Source organism: Pimephales promelas, chromosome 3 (assembly GCF_988280905.1).
Source record: "Pimephales promelas chromosome 3, fPimPro1.hap1.1, whole genome shotgun sequence".
Taxonomy (NCBI): domain Eukaryota; kingdom Metazoa; phylum Chordata; class Actinopteri; order Cypriniformes; family Leuciscidae; genus Pimephales; species Pimephales promelas.
In genome coordinates this window covers 25,453,438-25,475,200 of record NC_142771.1, presented here as the reverse complement: position 1 = coordinate 25,475,200, position 21,763 = coordinate 25,453,438, and the positions used below count along the sequence as shown (strand labels likewise).

Here is a 21,763-nt window from a genome sequence, read left to right as displayed (position 1 = left end):
ATGCGAAAAACGCAGAAAATCGAACCCGATCCGATTAATTTTATGACGGACGAAAGTTTCGGAGGCGGTGTGCAAGCGTGACTGACATAACGTGAGGTCGAATTTTTTTTTAACGTGCGAAAATTCCGCATGCGAATTTCGGACTCGGTGTGCAATGGCCTTAACCCTTTAAGTTGAAATTCAACACATCAGTAACGATAAATACAATTAAAATGTTTAAGTTAAAATGCTACACATCAATATGTTTTTATTTTTACAAAAACCATCTATAATAATAATACATAAGAGGTCCCTGGACTATATAGATAAACTGAGAGTAGCAAAGAATCACACCATGCTTAAATTGTCAACATGAGTTTATTTGTATTGGTTGTGGAAAGTTTCATAACATGTAAACGCAGAGAATGGTCCAGGTGTCATATTGCCTCAAGGGTGTGAATATTAAAGCCCAGCAAACAGTATAGCAATCTGAAAGAATTTACAGCAAGTGTTCAGGAGGCTTGTCAATCACAACTGGGGAAAAAAACAGGTTAATCCATAAAACGTTTTTCTTATACAAGAACAACTGCGGCTGTTTTGTAGTTTCCCCAGGAGGAACTATCACACAAATCTTTTACACTTAAGATCTACATTGTGTTCCTCATCTCTTACTCTGAATATATATTTCACTGTGTAACCTAAAAAATATCTTATTTGACAATTTTTTGGATTTGGATTTGGGAAACTGAAATATGAGGTAATAATTAGTCATGACTGTTATTAGATTTTGAAGTATGTTTAAATGCCAATTTACATTTCACACACAACTAGCTGCCAAAAAACTTTGCAGTCACAGTGTCTTAAAGCTGCCAGTGAATTCAGCTCAAAACACTTTCAAAAGCATCTCTTATTGTTATGGTCCACAATAATGCTAATTCAAATTAAATGTGGTTTTGTGACTAGGCTTGTAAATGGTCCCATTAAAACGGTTTGCTACATAATGAAGAGTTCATTTCTAATGGGATTATCGTAAAAATGGGATAGACATGATGTCATGTTCAGCAAGAAGAAACAGACTAAAAGTTTATCCTTCTTTAGTTGACATTTATAGCCAAAACAGAACCACCATGCAGTATGCCTGTCCTATAGGCTCAATATCTACGGTATATACAGTCTACGAACACACGCACGTCTTATAATAAGTTAAAATTCACAAAACAAGGTGCATGTTGGTTCTGTGAACTCCTTAAGCTTTGTATTGAAGTATTGTGGTCCATGTGGGCAGCTAAAAGGCATGAGTAAAACATGAAGGGTGTACTGGACTCTTGAAAAGGGGCGAGTTTAACAGCCCCCGACTGCACCAGCAAGGGTCACTGTGGAGTTGTTTTGAGGTTTGCCTTTATGCCGCTGACCTCCTCGTCTTCTGCCTCCAGACTTTGGCTTCAAGAAGAAAAAAAGAGGAAGGAGGTTTTAAGATGATTGTTGACTTCTAAACTTTACACCTGAGCCTGATATGGTAACAAACATTTTTGGTAACACTTTATACCACTTGTTTTATACATACTTGGAGCCATATTTATACTATATCTTAACGTATAAAACATATAGTAGTAATAATACACAACTCCTGAAATGATTCCACAATAAGTATGTGGTTCTTTAGTATTAATCAGTATTTGATTTGCAAACGCAACTGAAAACGTTTCTATTTTTTTTAAAAAATGACAAACATTTGAATTTTGTCACTCTGAATTGTAGACATGTCATTTAAAGACAGAATTTAGAAATGCATTAAAAATCACTCAGATTAAAAAAAAATGTATCTGTAATTTTATGATCGGAGCATTTAACGTATTAAACGTAAAACAAAAAACATGTTGAATGAATTTGAATTCAAAATTATAAAATTTGCCACCAATAAAAATAATAAGAATAATAATTGGTAAATGTCTATTCAAATTTCAACAAAATTCCAAATATTTGTCCATCTGTCATTGTCAGCCAAACAGATCATTCAATCACCCCCAAAATATTATAACCATCACCCAAAATACTAGCAAATAGGCCTATGTCACACTTCCTGCTTCCGGAACGCGAAGTAGGGATACAGAACTTCCGGTCAACAGTATTTCTCGATAAGGATTTAGATTATCAGCCCTAATGTCTAAACCATCTGAGGTAGACTGACCATGAGCTATGATATGAGGTTGTGAAACAAAGGTTTTTGCTCCTGTTGAAGCTATACGTTTGTATGAAATCAACCTTGTTTAAAAAAAAATGTTTCATCCACGATCTTATGAAAGAAAACTACACTACCCACAATCCTAAGCATAACAGCAACGTCTGGTGATTGGTCTAACTCGCTGTTACCATAGAAACATTTACCTTACTGGCGAAAGGCTAGAGCTACTCGCAGCTGTTGTAGTGTATCGGGTTGCTCTGCATCAGGACGCAGACAGCCATACCTCAGCTTTCACGCTTTCCTACTTGAGAGTTTTCATTTACCAATCGAACCACATCGTCATATGTGACTTCAGGCAGGTTGTGGAGAGATTTGGTCCAGCGTATCTACCATTGTAAAAGGCTAACTGGAAGAGCCATATCCCTACTAAACAACATAATTCCGGTCTTCAATTTTTTCGTGACATAGGCCTTTTGCTCCTAAATAAACAGTACCAGGAAGGAACATTATGGGCTCATAAACCAGCAAGTAATAAACAACACCTTCTCAAAATGAAATCAGGTGATCACAAGCCTCGCTCATTTCCATGCCACAGTATAATTTGGGTAAAGCCGGGCTCAGACTACAGGAGTTTTTAAAATCATAACCGATTGTGAAATCTGGTTGCATTACATCACACAAATACTTCACAGATTTTCTACTGTCAAATCTCAAACCTTCACACACTACAAGATTTAAAAAATTTTGGTACATCACATACTATAAGTGCCAGTCACGTAGGGCTGGGAGATATGGCCAAAAAATCATATCTCGATATTTTTTGGTCAAATGGCGATATACGATATATATCTCGGTACTTTCTACGTTTTCTATTTAGATAAAGAAAATCTTTATATTTAATATATATATATATATATATATATATATATATATATATATATATTCACATTCGGCCCAATGATATCCTACAAACAATGTTGATATTGAAGGATATGGAAACAAATATAATATAGGCTATGCAATATATTATGTGCAAAAAGCTTTTGTTTTTATATTGACTAAAAGCTAAACTAAAAATGAAAATAAAAACAAAAACAAAAACAAACGCACAAACTAATTATATTAGCCTGCATTTGATTACCCCATTATAATCACTTTCACTTTCATTAAAAATATATACTTGTAGGTTTAAAATTCCACATATGGCACATTTATTTTCTCCAACAACAAATATTTTAGCAATATGTTTATTTTAGTCAGAATTATTGCGTACTACGTAGTACTATTCACGCGCATGCGCGCGCCGGCGCTCGTTCAAGGAAGCATGAATTTTAGCGGAGATTCACTTGCAGAAGCTCGTCCTCTTCTGACATGGACATATTTGTTGTGAAATGGACATATTTGCTTTACTTTCTAACATTTACAGTTGGAGAATATACCTGTGAAATGTAAGTTGAGCACTGAGGAAAGCACCACATCTCAAACGCATTAAACAGCGCAAGTATATCTGTCAGTCAGCAACAGTGTCTGTCAGAGCATTTGACAGGGCGGCAAGCTGCCTTAAACTTGTTAACTATATCAAAGTGATTTTGACGCAATTAATATAAGCTTGTGTCATGTTTAGGACAAATTGTACTACGTAGCCTAGCTACTTTCACTGCAGCAGCTCACACTGCAACCTCCGCTATTTTTCAGATGTGCTCATATCAAACTACTGTATCGATATAAACGGTATTGCCTCATTCCATATCGTTTCAAAAAATATAACGATACATCGTACATACTCGATATATCGCCCAGCCCTACAGTCACGCACTACATATCATGAAGCAGATGTACAATAAATGGATACTGTGTCACAACAACTTGCTGTAGATATTATATAAGGCGAGACATTATAAAAGGCAGTCGTGTTGTTGCCACATTTTGACCAGCAGTTCCTCCATCTCCGTGTTCACCTGACTCGTTTTACCATTTATAGTGGAAGTACCGATGTAATCACCCCGATTTAAAATACTAAACATCAAGCATCAGGCGCTGATGTGTCTGTGAGCAGAGGTTTAAGATTTGATCTGTAAACACCTCACAATACTAGAAAATCTGGGCCGAACATCGGAACTGTCCAATGCCCAACTCCCATTTTTCCTCAATTATCAGGAGGGATAAATCGGAAATAAATCGGCATGAAACTCCAATAGTCCAATCCCAGCTTAAAAGATGCATCATGCAATGCCCTTTCAGTACATTGAGAACCTATAAACAGCACAGTTCCTGGGAGGGGATAATTAGCAGTCTTGGGAATGAGTGAGTCACTTGGTTCACTTGTTTTACCTTGTTCTCTTTGTTTTGAGGGTCTTCCTCCATTTCTGTCTGAAGCAGTAATAAGTGTGAAACAGTAAGGTAAAGGAAACAGCGGTTTATGGGAAATAAGGGGGGATGAAATGGAAGAACGTGATGATGTATGTAAAGAAAGATAAATAATTCATATGAGTATCAAAAGGGAAATGAAAAAAGGGGAAAAGTGATAGAAAGCTATTAGAAAGCTGGACAGATCAGGCAAACTAGAGCAGGAAGATAAACTGACAATACTTATAAATCTGAGCACCCACAGCATTTCTGTCATTACCTGTTGTGGTATGTTTTGTTGAGCGGCTGGCGATCCTGTGCAAGCAGTCTCCTCACAGGGTGGAGCCGTTCCATCCTCTCTTCTAGCCGGGGCTTTCTTTGTTGACTGCATCTTGATTTGCGGAGGTTTGGAGTTTGACGGCTGATTATTTGTTGACAGGAGTAACTACAAGTTAAGAGAACAAAAGTGAAAATTAACACTCATAAAGTTTATAATATAATTCTGAACGATAATAATGGCAACTTCCAATTTATCCTCATCTACTAGCTGTATCTTTAAAAATACAAAAAAAAAAAAAAAAAAACTTGCATGTATTCGGTTCTGACCTACACACTCAATCTTTTGCCCCATGAATCTGACCTTGGTGATGGTGCCCACAGCTTTGGTTCTTCCCTCTCTGAAGACAAGCCTCTGGTCTATGTGCAGATATTCTGGGGTTTTAATGAAGCGGAAGTGGACGGTAGCTTTGTCTCCAGTGCGCAAGCAGTCACTAGTCATAGACAGGATAGTAGCTGTCTGCCTGATGCTACCACAGTGCACTGTGGGAAGGGAAGTACAGGAAAAATGGTTAGAGGAAAATCTCACATACTCGCATTCAAGAGCGAAAAAGTGCATGCATCTGATCTAACCCATGGCTTGATATCTAGGTGAGATGGTCGTCGGGTGATGTAAAACTAGTATTTCAGCCTCAAACTCCCAGTATGCCTGTGGGTTTAATCTTGGTGACACCATGACCATCCCCTTCCTTATTGAGGAGCGCTTGATCTGAAGGAGAGAGAAATGACAATAAGGAGGGGATAGTTACAAGTGGTAACATTCTAATCTGAAAAATTAAGCCTACCCGGAAGTGCGAAAAACTGCAATGCATCTGAAATCCGGTGGTCCCAAAAGGGAGCAAATGTCCATAGACCCCATGTTAAAATGTCCGTTTTCATAGCATAAATTTGATGGTGGAATTTGACGTCTCGGCCATGATCTGACACAACATTTGTATTTTGTATTTCCCAAGATTTTCCAAGATGGCACCACCCATACCCCCATAAAAAGCCTCAAAACTGTTCTTCAGAAAGTCTGTGGGTGATGTCACAGATGCTTTGTCCATATTTTTTATAGTTTATGGATAGTTATGACATGAGATTCATGAACAAATTACTCTTAATACATAAATCAAAAAGATTCATAGAACGGTCTCAAACTCACTTGTGAATTAGCGATTTGAAGGATTGTGAGCGAGTCTGGTTCAGAGTAAAACATTTGCAACCGATTCTCTTAATGAACTGATTCGTGTCCAATTCAAAATGAACCAAGAATCTTTATTAATAATACATATTCTCAACATAATTTTTGTGTAATGAATAGCGTACTAAAACCTATTCAGAAATGATTGGTCAACTTTTAGCAGTGTGGTCCAATTGTAATGCTAATTCTAAAACTGTAAGGTGGGTAACATGATGGAACCAAAAATCACAACAGTATACCCTCACAAAACTGACATGTCACAAAAACAATGAACCCTTTTCACATTTATGGGGTTCTCAGAAAAAAAAGTTGACATAGTTGGGTAAACTTCTATAACAGCGAATGGGAGATGTCAGCAAATATAATTTTTGTATTCCTATTTGCTACAACAGCAAAAGAAAAAAAAAAAAAAAAAACAGCATTTCCACAACTTTCCAAAAGGAGAAAATATTGAGAGATTGATTACAGCAGTCATAAGAGAGAATAATGTGAAATTTGCCATCATTCCCTCAGCTGTTGTATCAGAAACACCCTCACAGCAGCATTAATTTGTGGTTTGTTATTACTACTGAGGTAATAAACACAGTCTAGCATTACATTTTGTATATAATATTATGTTTTATATAAGTTTGAAAAAAAAAAAAAAAAAAACTTTACTAGAATGTGATAACTGTGGAAACACTTCATTGCAGTCTGTGATCAGGGTCACTAGAGAGACAGCATCAATTAGAAACTAAATTGCTTCTGACTAGGGGTGTAACGGTACACAAAAATCACGGTTCGGTACGTACCTCGGTTTTAAAGTCACGGTTCGGTACGTTTTCGATACAGCAAAAAGAAAGAAATGCCAGAGAAATTTCCTATTCGTTTAAAGAAAAAATATTTTAAATAAGTGTGAGTTTTCCTAGATCTTGAAACTTTCAGGTTTATAAATAGGGGTCATCTTTGAAGGATGAACAAATAATGTTTTGGTCATCACATTAAAAATAACATTTAAATATATATTTATTTATATAATATTTGAATTTTGAAGTGCTGGAAAAAGATGTGTAAAGTACTTGAAAGCATTTCACTATTCCAGCCAAACCAGTTCCAGTTAGTGTTACTATATTAAATCCATGGTGAATGTTGCTGGTCTGTGGACGTAAAGTACTAGTTCATTCACGGCACAATATTTCTCCTGGTTTCCATGACAGCGCTGTTTGATCTAATAGAGATCTACGGTTAATAACGGAGAAATGTGAATGCATCTCACTAGATCTCGCAGCGATGTTATTACCTCAGTGGAGAATTCAAATGTTTTCTTTACCGGATCTCTTAGCGCTGTGTGGTAACAGTGTTGCTTGATCGAGATCGGCTCGCGCTGCACAGATGTTGCTGGTCCGAACTGATAAACGATCCGTGAAGCACATAACAAGGAGCGCAGTTTCGTTCTGCTTTCATTACCCTTGCCATTTGGATGTTGCGCAACGTTGTGTTGGCCGCGTCAGTACGAATTTTGCCGGCAAGAAAAATGGTCCAAGCAATCGTTCGGTTTGTATGCGTACCGAACCGGAAGCCTCGAACCGAAACGGTTCAATACGAATACATGTACCGTTACACCCCTACTTCTGACCAACCATCTTTGAGTGAGTCTGTAATTTGCCCATTTTAATTTAGTCTGGAACCCACGCCACATACCTTTTTCAGAGCAAAAGAGGCCGTCTGTCCACCACGGACCTCTTTCACAGGCATCCTCTTGCGGTGAATGGATTTGACGGTGATGGAGAGGAAGGCGCCCAAAGGGTCTGGCCCAAGAAGCAAAGTGTCATTGAGTCGAATCAGCCCTCGTAACGTGGTCCCAGACACTACCGTTCCTACACCCTTCCCCCCAAAATAAATCAGACCTTTGAGAGAGGGGAAACATAAATATATAAAAAGAGACAGAAAGCATGCTTACTGGTACTGAATAGGTGTCATCTATCTGGAACTCGGCAGGCTCGTGGTCTTTGAACGAGCTTCTGGATGAGAGCAGGTTTAGGAACATCTTCAGTAGGTCCATGTTCTCTCCGGTGACATTAGAGATCTGGAAGATGGGACATATTCTACAAAACACAAATATAGATAAGTCTGCGGAATAACGGAGTTAAAAGTTGGCAGGTAAGCAATGCGTGTATTGTGGGGCACTACCTCTCAGAACTAAAGTTGGATGCTGTGACGATGACATCATCTTTGTTCTGGACTAGGACAGGGATCTTTCTGCAGCCTGGAGACTTTAATATCTTCTGCAGGAGCTTTAAGGTCTCTGAAAAGGCAGACAGTGTTAAATTCACTAGTATGGCAATACCTACAGCTTTCCATAATTTACAGTCAATTAAACAATGGCATTATTTGAGGACTCATGGTTCACCTTGAAGAATATTAGCTGGACACATGTCAATCTTAGTAACCACCACAAAAACGGGAACATTGAGAGCTAAAGCTAAACCCAGGTGCTCTTTGGTCATGCCAACAATTCCTGCATTACTTCCAATCTGTAAAAAGAGAGTGAAAAGGAGTAAATTTAGGTGTCAACAACAATTATCTGTTCACTTTGTTCCAAACAATATGAGCTGTCCACTTTGGCAGCACTTTAGGCCTAGCAGCAAGTGTACTCCCAACATGAAGTTTGATCCAAATAGTTCCTTACTAAATCATGTTGCTTTAAGGTGCAATCACATTTACCACAGCTAATTTTAGAGGTCGAAATCCAGTCAATGTGATAGGAATCACACGACTAGGAGTCCAAAAGATTTCCATACACATTTTTTGCAATAGGTTTAAATTGGTCACACAATTTGGCCCATTGACCAATAAACAGCTGCTCGGTTTGAGAATGACTTCTGTGTGATCTGTTACATTTGCTACACTATTGAAAATAAACAATGGACCTTTTTGCCTGCAAATTTTGCTCACATTTTGTTAATGTGACCACACCTTTATATTCCATTTTAGCCAAAATTCAAGATGCCCTACACAGTTAAGAGAATTGTCTTATACAAGTATATTTCAATCGGAACTAAAATGTTTTATTATATAAAATACATAATGGAAAAAAAAAATAAACTATGCGCTACCAATATTTGTTTCCACCATGTATTATCATTCCTTAACTAAGAAACGTACTAATATCAGATTACAAAATCAATTGTGAGTAACAGTGAGTTGAGGCAGTTCTTGTGTGGCTCACTCATATCATTTATGTTAATGCATGCGAGTGACTGTTGACAGTGTTGCTGCCCATGAAGAACATTTCAAATAGGATGCTGCCATTGGAGAAACTGTAGCTGCCAATCAAAACATCAAGGCTCAATAGGTTTTGAAACAGAGCTTTGTCTTCCCTCCTTACCATAAGCATGCAGAAATCAGGCAGATGGCCTGTCATTCCAAACACAGTCGTCTTCAGGTACTTCTCATGGCCAGCAAGGTCAATAAAGGTAATAACTTTAGAAGACTTCTCACAGATCTTGGTCCAATCCAGGCTACCTCCGTGACTGTCGGGTTTGTTGACTACCTGGCCCTCTTGATCAAATCCCAGGATGTCGTTGCCCACGCTGCTGGTGCGCCCACTCTCCATTTCGTGCTTGTGCCTGAAGAGCTTCTGTCGCGCAAAGCCACGACCATTATCCAACTCTCCATGAGTCAGCACCCCCAGCAGAGTGCTTTTACCGGCATCCACATTCCCCACTACAGCCACCCTGAGGTAAACACCATCATGACTTTGAATTAGTAATCCGAAATGGCTACACTCAAAGTAAAGGTGTCTTATAGATCTTGGAAGACACATTAAAGATGCCCTTTAAACAGAGCACAAGTCATATGGGTCATTGATATGGAACAATACCATTAAAAAGTTTGGGGTCACTACGATTTTTTCATGTTTTTTTAAAAGAAGTCTCTTATGGTCAACAGGAATGCATTTATTTGATAAAAGTACACTACAAATAGTAATATTGTGAAATATTACAATTCAAAGTTACTTTTCCATTTTAAAATGTAATGCATTCCTCTGGTGGCCAAGCTGAATTTTCAGCATCATTTGTTCGCGGTCAACGTTTGTTGTATGGAAAATAGCAGCCTCTACATTCTAATAAACATCTCATTTTGTGTTCCAAAAAAAAAAAAAAGATTCATTGAACAACAATGAATAGATGAGTCCACATATTTATTTTTGGTTGAGGTGAACTGTCCCTTAAATTGCAAGAAAAGGTCACTTTCTCCATTGACATCACTCACCTAACCTCCAAAAAGTCGGCTTCTCCCACCTGGCGGCGAATAAGGTAATCTCCGACCTGGCCACCAGCCTCGGTACGCTCCCTCAACAGGATGAGGTCTGCCTCGATCTGCTCACACATTGACCTTACTGTGGCCACAGACGCCTGCATATCACTTTCATTCAAACCATAGTCTCCACCATCTTAAAGAGAGAGACACAAGCATGCGAGTATTAAAAAAAAAAAACGATAAAAGATCAAAATTGTAAATTGAGTCTCGTTGGGTTCATTTCAGTGTCTTACCTGAACCCACGCCCAAGACATAGATGGTCTCCCCGCAGCCCTCATCCATCCTCTCACGCAGTTGCCGTAGTAACAAGTCATACTGTTCTCCATTGGGACTGACCAGGGCTAGCTATGATGCATAAAGGAAAAGAGTCATATAAAACACAGATTGGTTGTAGAAAAGAAATTTCTCCTGTTTGTTTTGTTACCACCATCTGACTCAACGTCAGTGTAAAAAAGAAACAAAGTCATCACTGGACTTTGAGAACAGTTGTCTGACTTTACAGCTTGTTACATCAGATGTCATGTGGAGTAGCCTAATGTTGCAGAATGTGGAGTGACGAAGCTCCATGCAAAACACTCTTTAGCAGAAACAGAGCTCAGCTCCAGCCATATTCATATGATTCAACAGATCCTCCCTCAGACTGAAACGGTCTGATGAATGATAAGGAGGCCGCTATCTCAGCAGAAAACACAAACTCTCATCTGCCTTGGTTCCCACATCCATCAAGGTTAGGCACTGGTGGGTGGCTATGTAGACTTAAATTAGAAACTGACGTGTTGAGCTGTGCCATGTTGTGACGTGCTTTTCATCTTCTAAAACTATCTTAGACAACATTTTTCTAATTCGTGTGTAATTATAATGCATGTCATTTTAATATATCACAGCATTTGAGAGAGTGCATGAAATATTTGTACTTCTCATTAGGAACTAATTCTTATTTCATGGTGTGTGTGCGTTTCTACTTACTCATTTATGAGTAGTGATCGACCGATATATCGGCCGGCCGATATATCGGGCCGATATTTGATACACCGCTGCGCGTTCGCCGATAGTTTTTTTTTTTTTTTTCCGGCGTTATTTATAGACAGGCGGCCACGGGCAGCTCCGTGCTGCTGGAGATGCTGCAGTTCACGTGCCTCGCCCTCCCCAACTAGCAGAGTGCAACCTGCTCTTCACGAGAATGGTAACTTAAACTTTCAAAGGATCTTTTATGTTTGACTGCTGAAATATTGTCAAACACTTTGAAAATGGAAACCCGTCGCCCTATAAATGTTATGTGCTTGCAACTAAGCAAGTTTGTGGGTCCAAATGGAAAACGCGAATGCCTCGTCTATAAAACTTAATTGCTTGCCATTGTATTAGGGAGCTGCAAATAGCTAAGGTGTAGGCTATCCGTTCAGTATGCATTAGGACTGTCTATGAATATTCTACATTCGAATATTTATTCATTTTGAAGGTGAAAATTAATATTTGAATGTGGAAAAACACGCCGCCGGTTGCAGACTAATAACGTTACTACAGCTGCACAGGTCGCTCGGAGCGCTCACTGTCGGTTATATACTGTGAAACTTCAATCACTGAATGAAGCCTGCAATATTTGGGACAAGAGTCGCGACTCGCAACCTTAAATTGCTTGCACAAAACTCTTAATCAGCACTCAAGTTCAACATTTGTTTGTTGATCATTTAACCGACGCGCAGAGAGCGTGAGGGCGAGAGAGAGAGAGAGAGTGCCTGTGCGAGACAGAGTGAGCTCTGCGGTCTTGGCCATTAGTTGATTTACTTGCTTTTTAATACGTTGTCAAATATGTTTAAACTCAAATAAACGATCTAATACTAGTAGTTATGTCTCTTTGTATTATTGTGTCCTGTTATTGACGTAATGCGCGTCAATAACAAAACGCGCAAAGGGATGTTCGAATATGTTTTTTAGAGGGAATATGCAAACGCCATTTGAGCAATTTTGACAGCCCTAGTATGCATACGGTAGCTGTTATGAACACTGGTCATAGGATTAAGTAATGCCAACGTTGTTCTGTGCTTTTTGTGGATATTTATTCAGCGCCCACCTGGTTGAGGTTTGGACGCGTGTGGTGTGTCCCTCGCCATCGCAGTGATATTACAGACTAGACATGCTCATTTTATTTTATGTAGAAAAACATGAAACCATGGCAGTACATAGTTCGTTTCTTTTAAAATGAAGTACAGTGTGCACTGTGCACTTTATTATGCTGGTTGCTACTGTGTGCAATAGTGTAATTATTTAATTTATGCTTAAATATTCATTTTCAGCACTGAACTTTTTTTGTTCTACTTTATGTTTTAATATTTGTTCAATTGTTTATCTACTTGTTCTTGTTCTACCTCATATTTTTTTACTATTTGTTAAATATTAATTTTTGAAGTTAGTTAAATGTTACTTTTATTAAATTGAGACCTGTAACATTTCTTAACGTCATGTCATTTTTATGATGTAAATTGAGGGAGCAAAATGTATCGGCTCAAGAAAATCGGCAGCCCGTATCGGTCATCGGCTAAGGCTGATGGGAAAAAAATCGGTATCGGTATCGGCACTAAAAAATCCATATCGGTCGATCCCTATTTATGAGACATTAACATATCTATTCCAATTCATACTAGTACCATTTCTCATCTCACTAGTCATTTGCCATGTGACATCATTAGTCAGAATAGGTACATAATAGTTCAATTAAGAAAATACTGCTAAGAAGATTAAAATTGTTACTAGTATCAAATGGAATGCACACTAGAGTCTAAAACAAGGGAAACCGTAATATGTATATATTTCAATTGAACTATTTTAATAGTTGAGTAACCACGAAACTATTGAATTGTTACTAGTAAAACTAGAATGAGGTTAAAAACAATTAAATCGGTGATAGGTTCTGTGCTTAAGACATAGAACGTAATGGCAAAATTTATTTATTACCTGTAACAAAATAATAACTATTTGGTTCGAATGAACAAATGATGGCTAGTCACTGTTGAATTACTTACTAACCGGAAATATTACAGTAGGCATTGGCTGGTTATTATTACTTACAGAATGTTCATATTCAAGAAGTTAGTTATTAAATTAAGGGGGTTTTATGTTTATATGTATAATTGTAGTTCATGTAGTATTTTGTTATTTGTCTTACTCTTAGGTTAATTTCAATGTAGCAATATCGTTTTCATCAATTTTATTAGAGTTTTCTTTTTAGACATTTTAGTACATCAAGTGAAAAAAACAAGTGAAAATGAGAAATTATACCTTGGGAACTATCTGAAATTAAATGAGATTAAGTTGTATTTTTAATGGTATAAGTTGACTACAATAACCCTGATCGTGGCTCTGTTTCTACAATAGTGTTAAAACTTTAGGACCATAAATAAAAGTTATCAATTGGTGTAAAATGCACTTCCTCATGCTTTGATCTGTTTATCTCCTAAGTGACTCCCTCCTGCTAAAGGGAAAACCCTCTGTGTTGCGTTGATATTTCATCAGGTTTTGTTGTCATCTCTTCCCTCACAGATGTCTTTCATTCATTGGGTTTAATACAGATTTACAGCCCATAATCAGATAGTTTTACAGCAAACCCCCCACAAAAATGGATACATCAGAAGGCTATATTCGAATACTGAACTACGATGGGTGCATATGATACAGACAAGAGATGTTTTAAAAAAACATCGTTGAACATAACAGGTTAGCTTACAGTTACAAGCACCGTCAGCTGATAAAACCGTGAAAATACCACAAAAGTGATGCAAATCAAAGCGCATAATTAAAAGTCACTTAAAAATTCTAACATGTAATCATGTTATTAATATGTTTTTTGTAAACACACTAATTCATTCCGACTAAGCTACCTCTGTTTGAGGCCTACCTTGCTAGAGAAGTCTATGCCGAGATCCACGGGCTCGCCGTTGAACATCTCGTCGTCCTCGAAGCACTCTGCCCCGTCGTCATCATCGCCACATCCCCGGCCAGGAGCAAACATGCTAGCGGGGACTACCGACTCGGACAACCCTATGGCCCCGGGATTAAAAACCAGATCCGTTGTTGTTAATGATGCCATTTCTCTGGCAGCAGTTTTTAAAAGTTAGCTAAAAATCTTTAAAACGATACGGCTTTTGGGGAAACAGTTGTAAGCTGATGCAGCACAAACACATTCAGCCTGTAACGACGCTCAACCCTACTCTTTGCCACTAGGCTAAAACCCGCTGCGTCGTCGAGATAAACACCGCTTACATATTACTGGCGGTATCACAATAACATGCTAAACTGATAATAGAGCACACTCAGATCTTACACTTCGGTCACTGAGCACGTTAAAAGTGTTATTTTAAAATGTTAAGAAAATTAGTCATGTGTGTTTTTCTTATCCTCATGATTTATTCAACAGAGTTTAGGCCAATCGTTTTCGTTAGAACCCAAATCACGTGTGTTATTATCCAATGAAAATTCGTGGGCGGTGCATATCTTTACTAATACGCTGAAATTGTTTTGCAAATGATGCAACGTTTAGTTATAAAGTCGCAAGGTTTGTTTCGGTACAAGCTTAGGTTGACAGAAAAAAAAAAAAAAAAAAACAATCAAAAAGAAGAGACTAATCGAACCAGTCTAAATTGTAGCGATTTTAATCGGTTACAGTGTAAACACAGGGATTTCCAAACTTTTTTGTCAGCCAAAACCTTTTTACCTAAAGAATTTTACTTGAAGTCACGTTAGCCAACACCATGAGATTTTAATGTTAACATTTCAATAATTTAATAACACATTCACACGTTCACGCTTCTTTAGTATCCATTAATGGTCACATGTCATGGTAAACAAATAAAATTGTACCACTTTATTTTACAGTGTCACTGTTAGACCTGTTAGTATAACTATCAATTATGTATAATGCAACTAACCTTAAACCAAACCTAATCCTAACCCTATAAGTACATAGTTAATGGATATTATGAAGTACTTAAATGTAGGCTATAATTACACTGTAATAGGATACCTTAAAATAAAATGTAACCAAACTAATATTTAATATTTTTTAGTGTTTTATTTTCAATAGTTTTATTTTAATATATTATTCATTTATTTTTCTTGTACCTTTTTATAATTCAATTAATTTTTAGCTTTTCATCAACTCCCAAACTTCCCTGCAGACGATGCAAGTAGTCCAGTTTGAACCTGAAAAAAAGAACTGTCAGTGTCTTTAATAGGTATCCAGCTCTCAATATCAACCAGAAGCTACAGACACTGGAAAAAGAAAAAGGAAAAAAAAAAAAAACAGCACCTGGAACAATGGACAGAACAATATGTCTGACACAGATAGTAAAAAGTGCTCCATAAGCATATTGTTAGACTGCGGCCTGTCCTGAGAGCCCTGTCCTGAACTTATTTAGCTTTTCCTGGTTAAGTTAAGTGTAAAAGGAGATGTTTTAGCACATGTGAAATGTGTGAGATGTTCTGAAAATTACTGTGATCGACCTAGAAAGAAATGTTTGTTAGATAGTTCCTAACTTGACAAAAATGTAAACTATTTATTTTAATATAAGAAGTCCACAGACAAGCATCAATGCAGTTTCAGGTAGAGATCACTAAATTTTGTCTGTTAAGTCTGAGACAGTTTGTTTATTTGACACAATATGCATGCCACTGCTGTTTGAAATTGACCAGCAGATGGCAGAAAAAGTAAAAGTAGTCTAATCGGGCAGATAATGAATTCAATCTAGATTGGTAGAGAGACTGCTCATTGCAGAGCCATGGAAGTGTGAAGCCCTGTTGAAAAAGGCTCCCCAACCTGTATTATTTATAAAAGAGACACTAATGCAACTGTTGTGCCGAATTTAGACCCTCTGACAAATTATTACCCGAATTATTAAATTTGGCACAATAGGACCCAATAGGGCTTTCCATAGACGGGCTTTGTTTTTGTTCAGTTATTGATTGCCTCTCTTACGAGTTGTATTTCAAGTCTTCTAGTAGCTGTACCAAGAAGAATCTAAATCATTCCCTTTTGAATCTTGCAGAGCCGGAGATCCTGAGTATTAGCTGTCCATGAGCTAGCAGCATGAGCAACTCTACCCTATTTTTTACAAAAACTGCATCTACAGGGCCATAATGCAAGATACATTGTCGGGTTTCTTAGAAATAAACAATGCACAAATGGAGTCTTTAAACCTCTTAGATGTAAAGTTATTCGCTGTCAAAATGATTAATGGGAGTCAATGGAATGCTAACAGCGGTTGAAGACCAAGGGGGTAATCGACCGGAAGTTGAAGCCATCATCTTGTAACAGAACTTCACTTGAGTTAGCATTTCCATTGACTCCCATTCATTTTGGCGTCACTTTGACAGCGAATAACTTTACACCTGAGGCGTTTGAAGACTCCATTTGTACATTATTTATTTCTAAAGAAACACGACAATGTATAAAAGCCTCCATTACCTTGTAGCTTATGTTATGGCCCAATAGAAGCCGTTTTTTGTAAAAGTAGGCTAACGATTGCATCATAACCACGCGACTCTCTGTCGCACGGTAGAGAGATTACCGTATAGACAGGAGGAGAAGCCCGCGGGCAATCGGGGAAACGTGGAGGTAAAATGAGTAAATGACAAAATAATTCATCAGCAAAAGTTGAACTATAGCAAAAGTTTCTCCTGCTCCTAACTCATGGACGGCTCCAACACACACTCTCCGCCTCTGCAAGTTTCATAAGGGAATGATTTAGATTTCTCATGCCACAGCCATAAGAAAACAGACGGGTTGCTCACGTCACATCTACGTCGTCAAGCTCTGTTTGAGTCAATGGAAGTCCTAAAAAATCGTTAAAAATGGGCTTCACTTGTCTCAATTCACCTTTGGCTAAGCCACGCCCTGTAGATTGACCAATCACAGCGCAGCCAAGAACGAGCTCCCACAGAGGTCGGACACTTTTTCACAGCGCTCCATTGACTTTCAACACAGGCGTCTCATATTTTTGGTCTCGGCAGGCTATTACCGTCGTAGTTTTATCTAAAATATGGTTAAACGTTGTGCTTTGGGCATTTGTAACACAGATGCGCGTTTCCCAGAGAGGTTGGAGGGGGGTGTCCATTTTTTCCCTTCCCAAAACCGAAGTAAAAACCTGACAAGTGTCGTCTTTGGAAACTGTGTGGACGTCCTCAGTCAGCTAAACCCCTCAAAGATCAACAAGCACATCTTTTTTTACTTCTAACCTTACTGTGAGTGTGAAGTTATACTAGTTAGACCGTTTTATAATGTTTTAGGTTATGATTTCGGTTCTCATACCGGTTGTTGATACGCTAGCACACGCTGATAATAAATACAACGCTATACAGTACTCGTGTAGTCCGTTTGCTTTGTAATAACGATTATAGAAGTGAATAGAGACCTACCCAGCTTTGCATGAACAGTGTTGCCCCCTGATATTGTTAGTCCCAGCCTCCGTCTCGATTAGTAGGAAATGCGGTGGTTCATTTTTTGCCTGTGACCGGTAACGTTATGCTTTTGCCTCTATTTTGGATGCCTTGTTGTTTCTTGCGTTTCACCTGTATGTCTTGTATATAGCCTTCGAACGCATATCAGCCCCTTTTGCCTACTTCTATCAGACACTTTATTTGCTGCTTTATAAAAGTTTGATAACATTTCAGCAGGAAGAGCTGTAACAACATAAGCCATGCAGAGCGCAGATGAAGTTTGACGGATGTAGCAACAGTAACTAAGGGGGGCGGGGCTTAGCCAAATGTGAATTGAGTAACAATGAGATGGCTCTGTCCACTTCTTGTCTATGGTGAAGACTTGTTAGCCAATGGTGGCCCCCGGGAGATGGTCCTCACTACAGAACATGAAATCCACCATACATATCACGCCCCCTGATCCATAACCCCACCCCTAATCCTACTCATCTCCACCCCTTGATCCCTAACCCTACCCCTAATCCTACCCATCTCCATCCCTTAGATCTAGATCCAGTCTGCTCCCTGGATCTCATGTACTGATGTGCTAATGAGGTGCTACCCAGGGAGACCTCACTTTCCAGCTGTTGGATTACCCCCTTGCATAAAATGATGTCATTTTAGCCTGCAGTGAGTGAGCACCACTTGGATTGGATCGATAACCACCATTGGTGTGAAGCTCTTCACTTGAGATATTTGTATCCAGTATTCCATCCAACCATCAGTTCAATATTATTTCAGGGAAGGTCTTAAAATTATTCAAAAAGATTAAATGATTCAAAAATTATAACTCAGTCATGCTATTATTATTTTAAAAAGTAAATGTAACGTAAAAGTTTTTACGTTTTTTTTTTTTTTTTTTTTTAATAGGCATCGAACATAAAAAATACAGTTGCCTGCAGCTACAGTAGCAATAGTGGCATTTAGAGGTGGGTCATTTCTCTTGTGTATGTCATTGGGCAAATGGTTATGCACTGACCCAAGCACATGAAGACAAACCAGTCCACAACTTACTGCCAGTAACGATGCGATCTCTCGTCCTGTGCTTCTCGTTTGCACTCCAGTGCTTCGTTCTCCAAAGCGCATCAGAGTACTCTTCCAAATCCGAGCTGGAATACGAATTCGGTGACTATCGTGGCAAGTTCTGTATCAACGATCAAGGTTTTGTGTATGGCATCGGGGAGGTTTATTATCCGAGCTCCACAGCGTGCCCCTGCACCTGCACAGAGGATGGACCCGTGTGTGTCAGACCCAAGTGCCCGCGTATACACCCGCGATGCACGCGCATCAAATACAAGTCGTGCTGTCCCGTGTGTGAAGCTGTCAGTAAAATTTGTGTGTATGGAGGCAAAACTTACAGAATGCTGGAGGAATTTAGGGTGAGTCAGCGTATAAGTTCTTAGGCTGGAAAATGCATTCACAAATGCATCACATTGATTTAACCGGAAACTATAATAATGACATGTCATTACAATAAATTACCTTTTTTTTCTTTACTGATGTTTATCACAGCAATGTAAAAAATATAAAATAGCGTAATAACGACCTTTATCATCTTTCCCCGTCCCCATCAACCCTACATACTTTTCAGTATAGGCAATGTGCAAGCCTATTTTCAAGTTGGGACATAGGCTAATATTAATTGCATGATAATTGTATAATATCTGCGTTTTGTTTGACTCTAGTCAATGATCCTTTATTTTTTTGTGTGGGATAAAGAAAACTGGGTAAATTGATTAAATGGTATTAGTCTGTTTCTCTTGTAATGGCTTATTTACTTTTTTAATTACTCATAATTTGATTATATTTACATTAATGCATTTGGCATTTGTTCCTGTGCAAAATAGTTGTCACCCTGTGAGCGTTGCCGGTGTGAAGTCAACAGAGAGGTTTACTGCACCATATCCGGCTGTCCTGCCTTACATTGTGTCAATCCTGTATACGAACCCAACCATTGCTGTCCTGTGTGCAAAAGCGGTGAGAGTCCTTACACATGCAACAATACACGTGCATCCAATAATGTTTTTACAAACTCCCTCACATCACATGCATCAATAGTGTTTTGAGAGGCATGTAGGTTGTGTTGTGCAAAACAAGGATCATTGAGGAAGTTTCATTGGTGATGTTGAGCCCACACCTCTTTTTTCGATTGATTTATTACGTGATGTCATGGAAAAAGAATGATGCAATGGAATTGTTCGATAGATTGCTTACTACCAACATGCCTTCTATAAATAGGAACCAGTTCACTGCATGCTGGGATGGCACAGGCACTATGGGGCATTAGGCCATCCCTGACAACAGAAGGCAAGAGGTGGACAGATTGTGTGTGTTATGTTTATGTAGAAATGGGTATGTGATGTGTATCAATTTTAAAACGTATAATAGACATTGTGCATAAACGTAATGCATTTGTGATAATTTCTACCTGGTAATTTCTGTTTGAGCGCAATAGTGGGATAGTTCACCCAATAATGAAAATAATGAAAAGTTATCATTTACTCACCATCATGTCGTTCCAAACCGGCATGACTTTCTTTCTTCTGTGGAACATAAAAACATCAATCTTGACAAAAAAAAAATAAAGAAAAAAATCTGTTCACGCCACAAAAGTCACCAAGTTTCGTACCATTCCAATGAAGTTACAACTTTTACAATTTCAAAACATAAAAATGTTCAATCAAAAGTGGTTAAATGGACAGAAACAGGTGAGGTCATGCAGGTGAGGTTTGGAACGACATGAGTAGCCTAAATGTTGACAGAATTTTCATTTTTAGGTGAGCTTTAATTCCCCAGAAAATACTGAGCTTTGTGTTCCTGTCTCCTCCTCAAAGGGCCAAACTGCTTTGCTGGAAATCGGGTGATCTCAGCTGGAGAGCGTGTGGAGATTGATGAGCAGACGGTGTGTTTCTGCACATACCAGGATGGGACGTGGCAGGCGCACCCTCATGCTACCTGTGAGGAGCGCCAGCGAGACAATGAAGCCACTGACTCCGACAAAACATCCAAACAGATGGAGGAGCAGGAGAAGGAGAAAGAGAGAGTGTTCTCACCCAGGCTGGATGCCATCCCATGAAGGGAAGAGTGCCTGGCACCAGCTCTCCTGACAGGCAGGAGGTGATGCAGAGCACAAGCAGTGTGATTGTGAACACAACCTGTGCTGGGATAACTGCCAATGCTGACCTCTTTAGCCAACCTCACCACCCCGCCCACCCTGACCCAGATCCGAAACCCTCTAAGGGTTTGGGTTCCCACACAAATATTTTAGGCAGTTTTCTACTTTGATGATAATAAGAAATGTTTTATGAGCACGAAATCAAGATTGAAGAGCCGTGATTTCACTGTCAGGCCAAAGCGGCCGCGTGTGTGTATATTATTGTATATCATATTAAGATGCAGTTATACAGCACATTTAAATATGGAGCACTGTATTTATTTATATATATATATATATATATATATATATATATATATATATATATATATATCCCATTTTTCCATCTCATTCTTTTAGCATGTTGTTGAATTTTAAATGTTTTATTCTATGGCCAATATGATGCATTTAATTAATAATTTCAATGTTTATTCAGATTTAAATAATAATAATAATAATAGTGTATTAGATTAACCAGTCAAATTTTGTTCTCCATAAAGATGATAAATGTATTTGTTTAGATGGGAAGTGGAGCATGCAATGTGAAACACCCAATTTCAAAGGGCTGGTCAAATGGAAATATATTTTATGTATTAAAATACCTAAGGTTTGAGTATTTAATCCTTGTTTGAACATCTCATTGCCTTGATTCAATGTGTTTCTTGCCATTTCTTTGCAATTATTTGGGAAATTAACTAGCAATATCTGAGTGAAATGTGTTATTTTAAAAAGTTTGTAAAAGTAATTATTTCACCCACTATACAGTGAGGCCCAAAAGTTAGCCTATTTCACTTCATTATTTTCTCATTTTAAATTA

General features: G+C 38.3%; 2 protein-coding genes across 3 annotated transcripts; one reads left to right on the top strand and one right to left on the bottom strand.

Annotated features, from left to right (window-relative positions):
• Nucleotides 1-338: 338 nt before the first annotated feature.
• Nucleotides 339-14,738, bottom strand: gtpbp1 (GTP binding protein 1). Of its 2 annotated transcripts, XM_039687098.2 has the most exons (13): nt 14,218-14,738; nt 10,562-10,673; nt 10,281-10,461; nt 9,394-9,742; nt 8,416-8,539; nt 8,196-8,310; nt 7,966-8,110; nt 7,707-7,889; nt 5,417-5,552; nt 5,148-5,326; nt 4,788-4,952; nt 4,493-4,531; nt 339-1,419 (listed from the first exon to the last, which is right to left on the bottom strand). In XM_039687098.2, the coding sequence occupies exons 1-13, from the start codon at nt 14,407-14,409 to the stop codon at nt 1,321-1,323; spliced, it is 2,019 nt and encodes a 672-aa protein (XP_039543032.2). In that variant the 5' UTR covers nt 14,410-14,738; the 3' UTR covers nt 339-1,320. The 2 variants fall into 2 exon arrangements, with proteins under 2 accessions (XP_039543032.2, XP_039543034.2); XM_039687100.2 differs by lacking the exon at nt 4,493-4,531.
• A 3,995-nt stretch (nt 14,739-18,733) lies between these two features.
• Nucleotides 18,734-21,248, top strand: LOC120489885 (brorin). The gene is made up of 3 exons (XM_039687107.2): nt 18,734-19,171; nt 19,640-19,769; nt 20,627-21,248. Exons 1-3 carry the CDS (start codon nt 18,818-18,820, stop codon nt 20,866-20,868), a joined length of 726 nt encoding a protein of 241 aa, XP_039543041.1. The 5' UTR covers nt 18,734-18,817; the 3' UTR covers nt 20,869-21,248.
• Nucleotides 21,249-21,763: the final 515 nt, after the last annotated feature.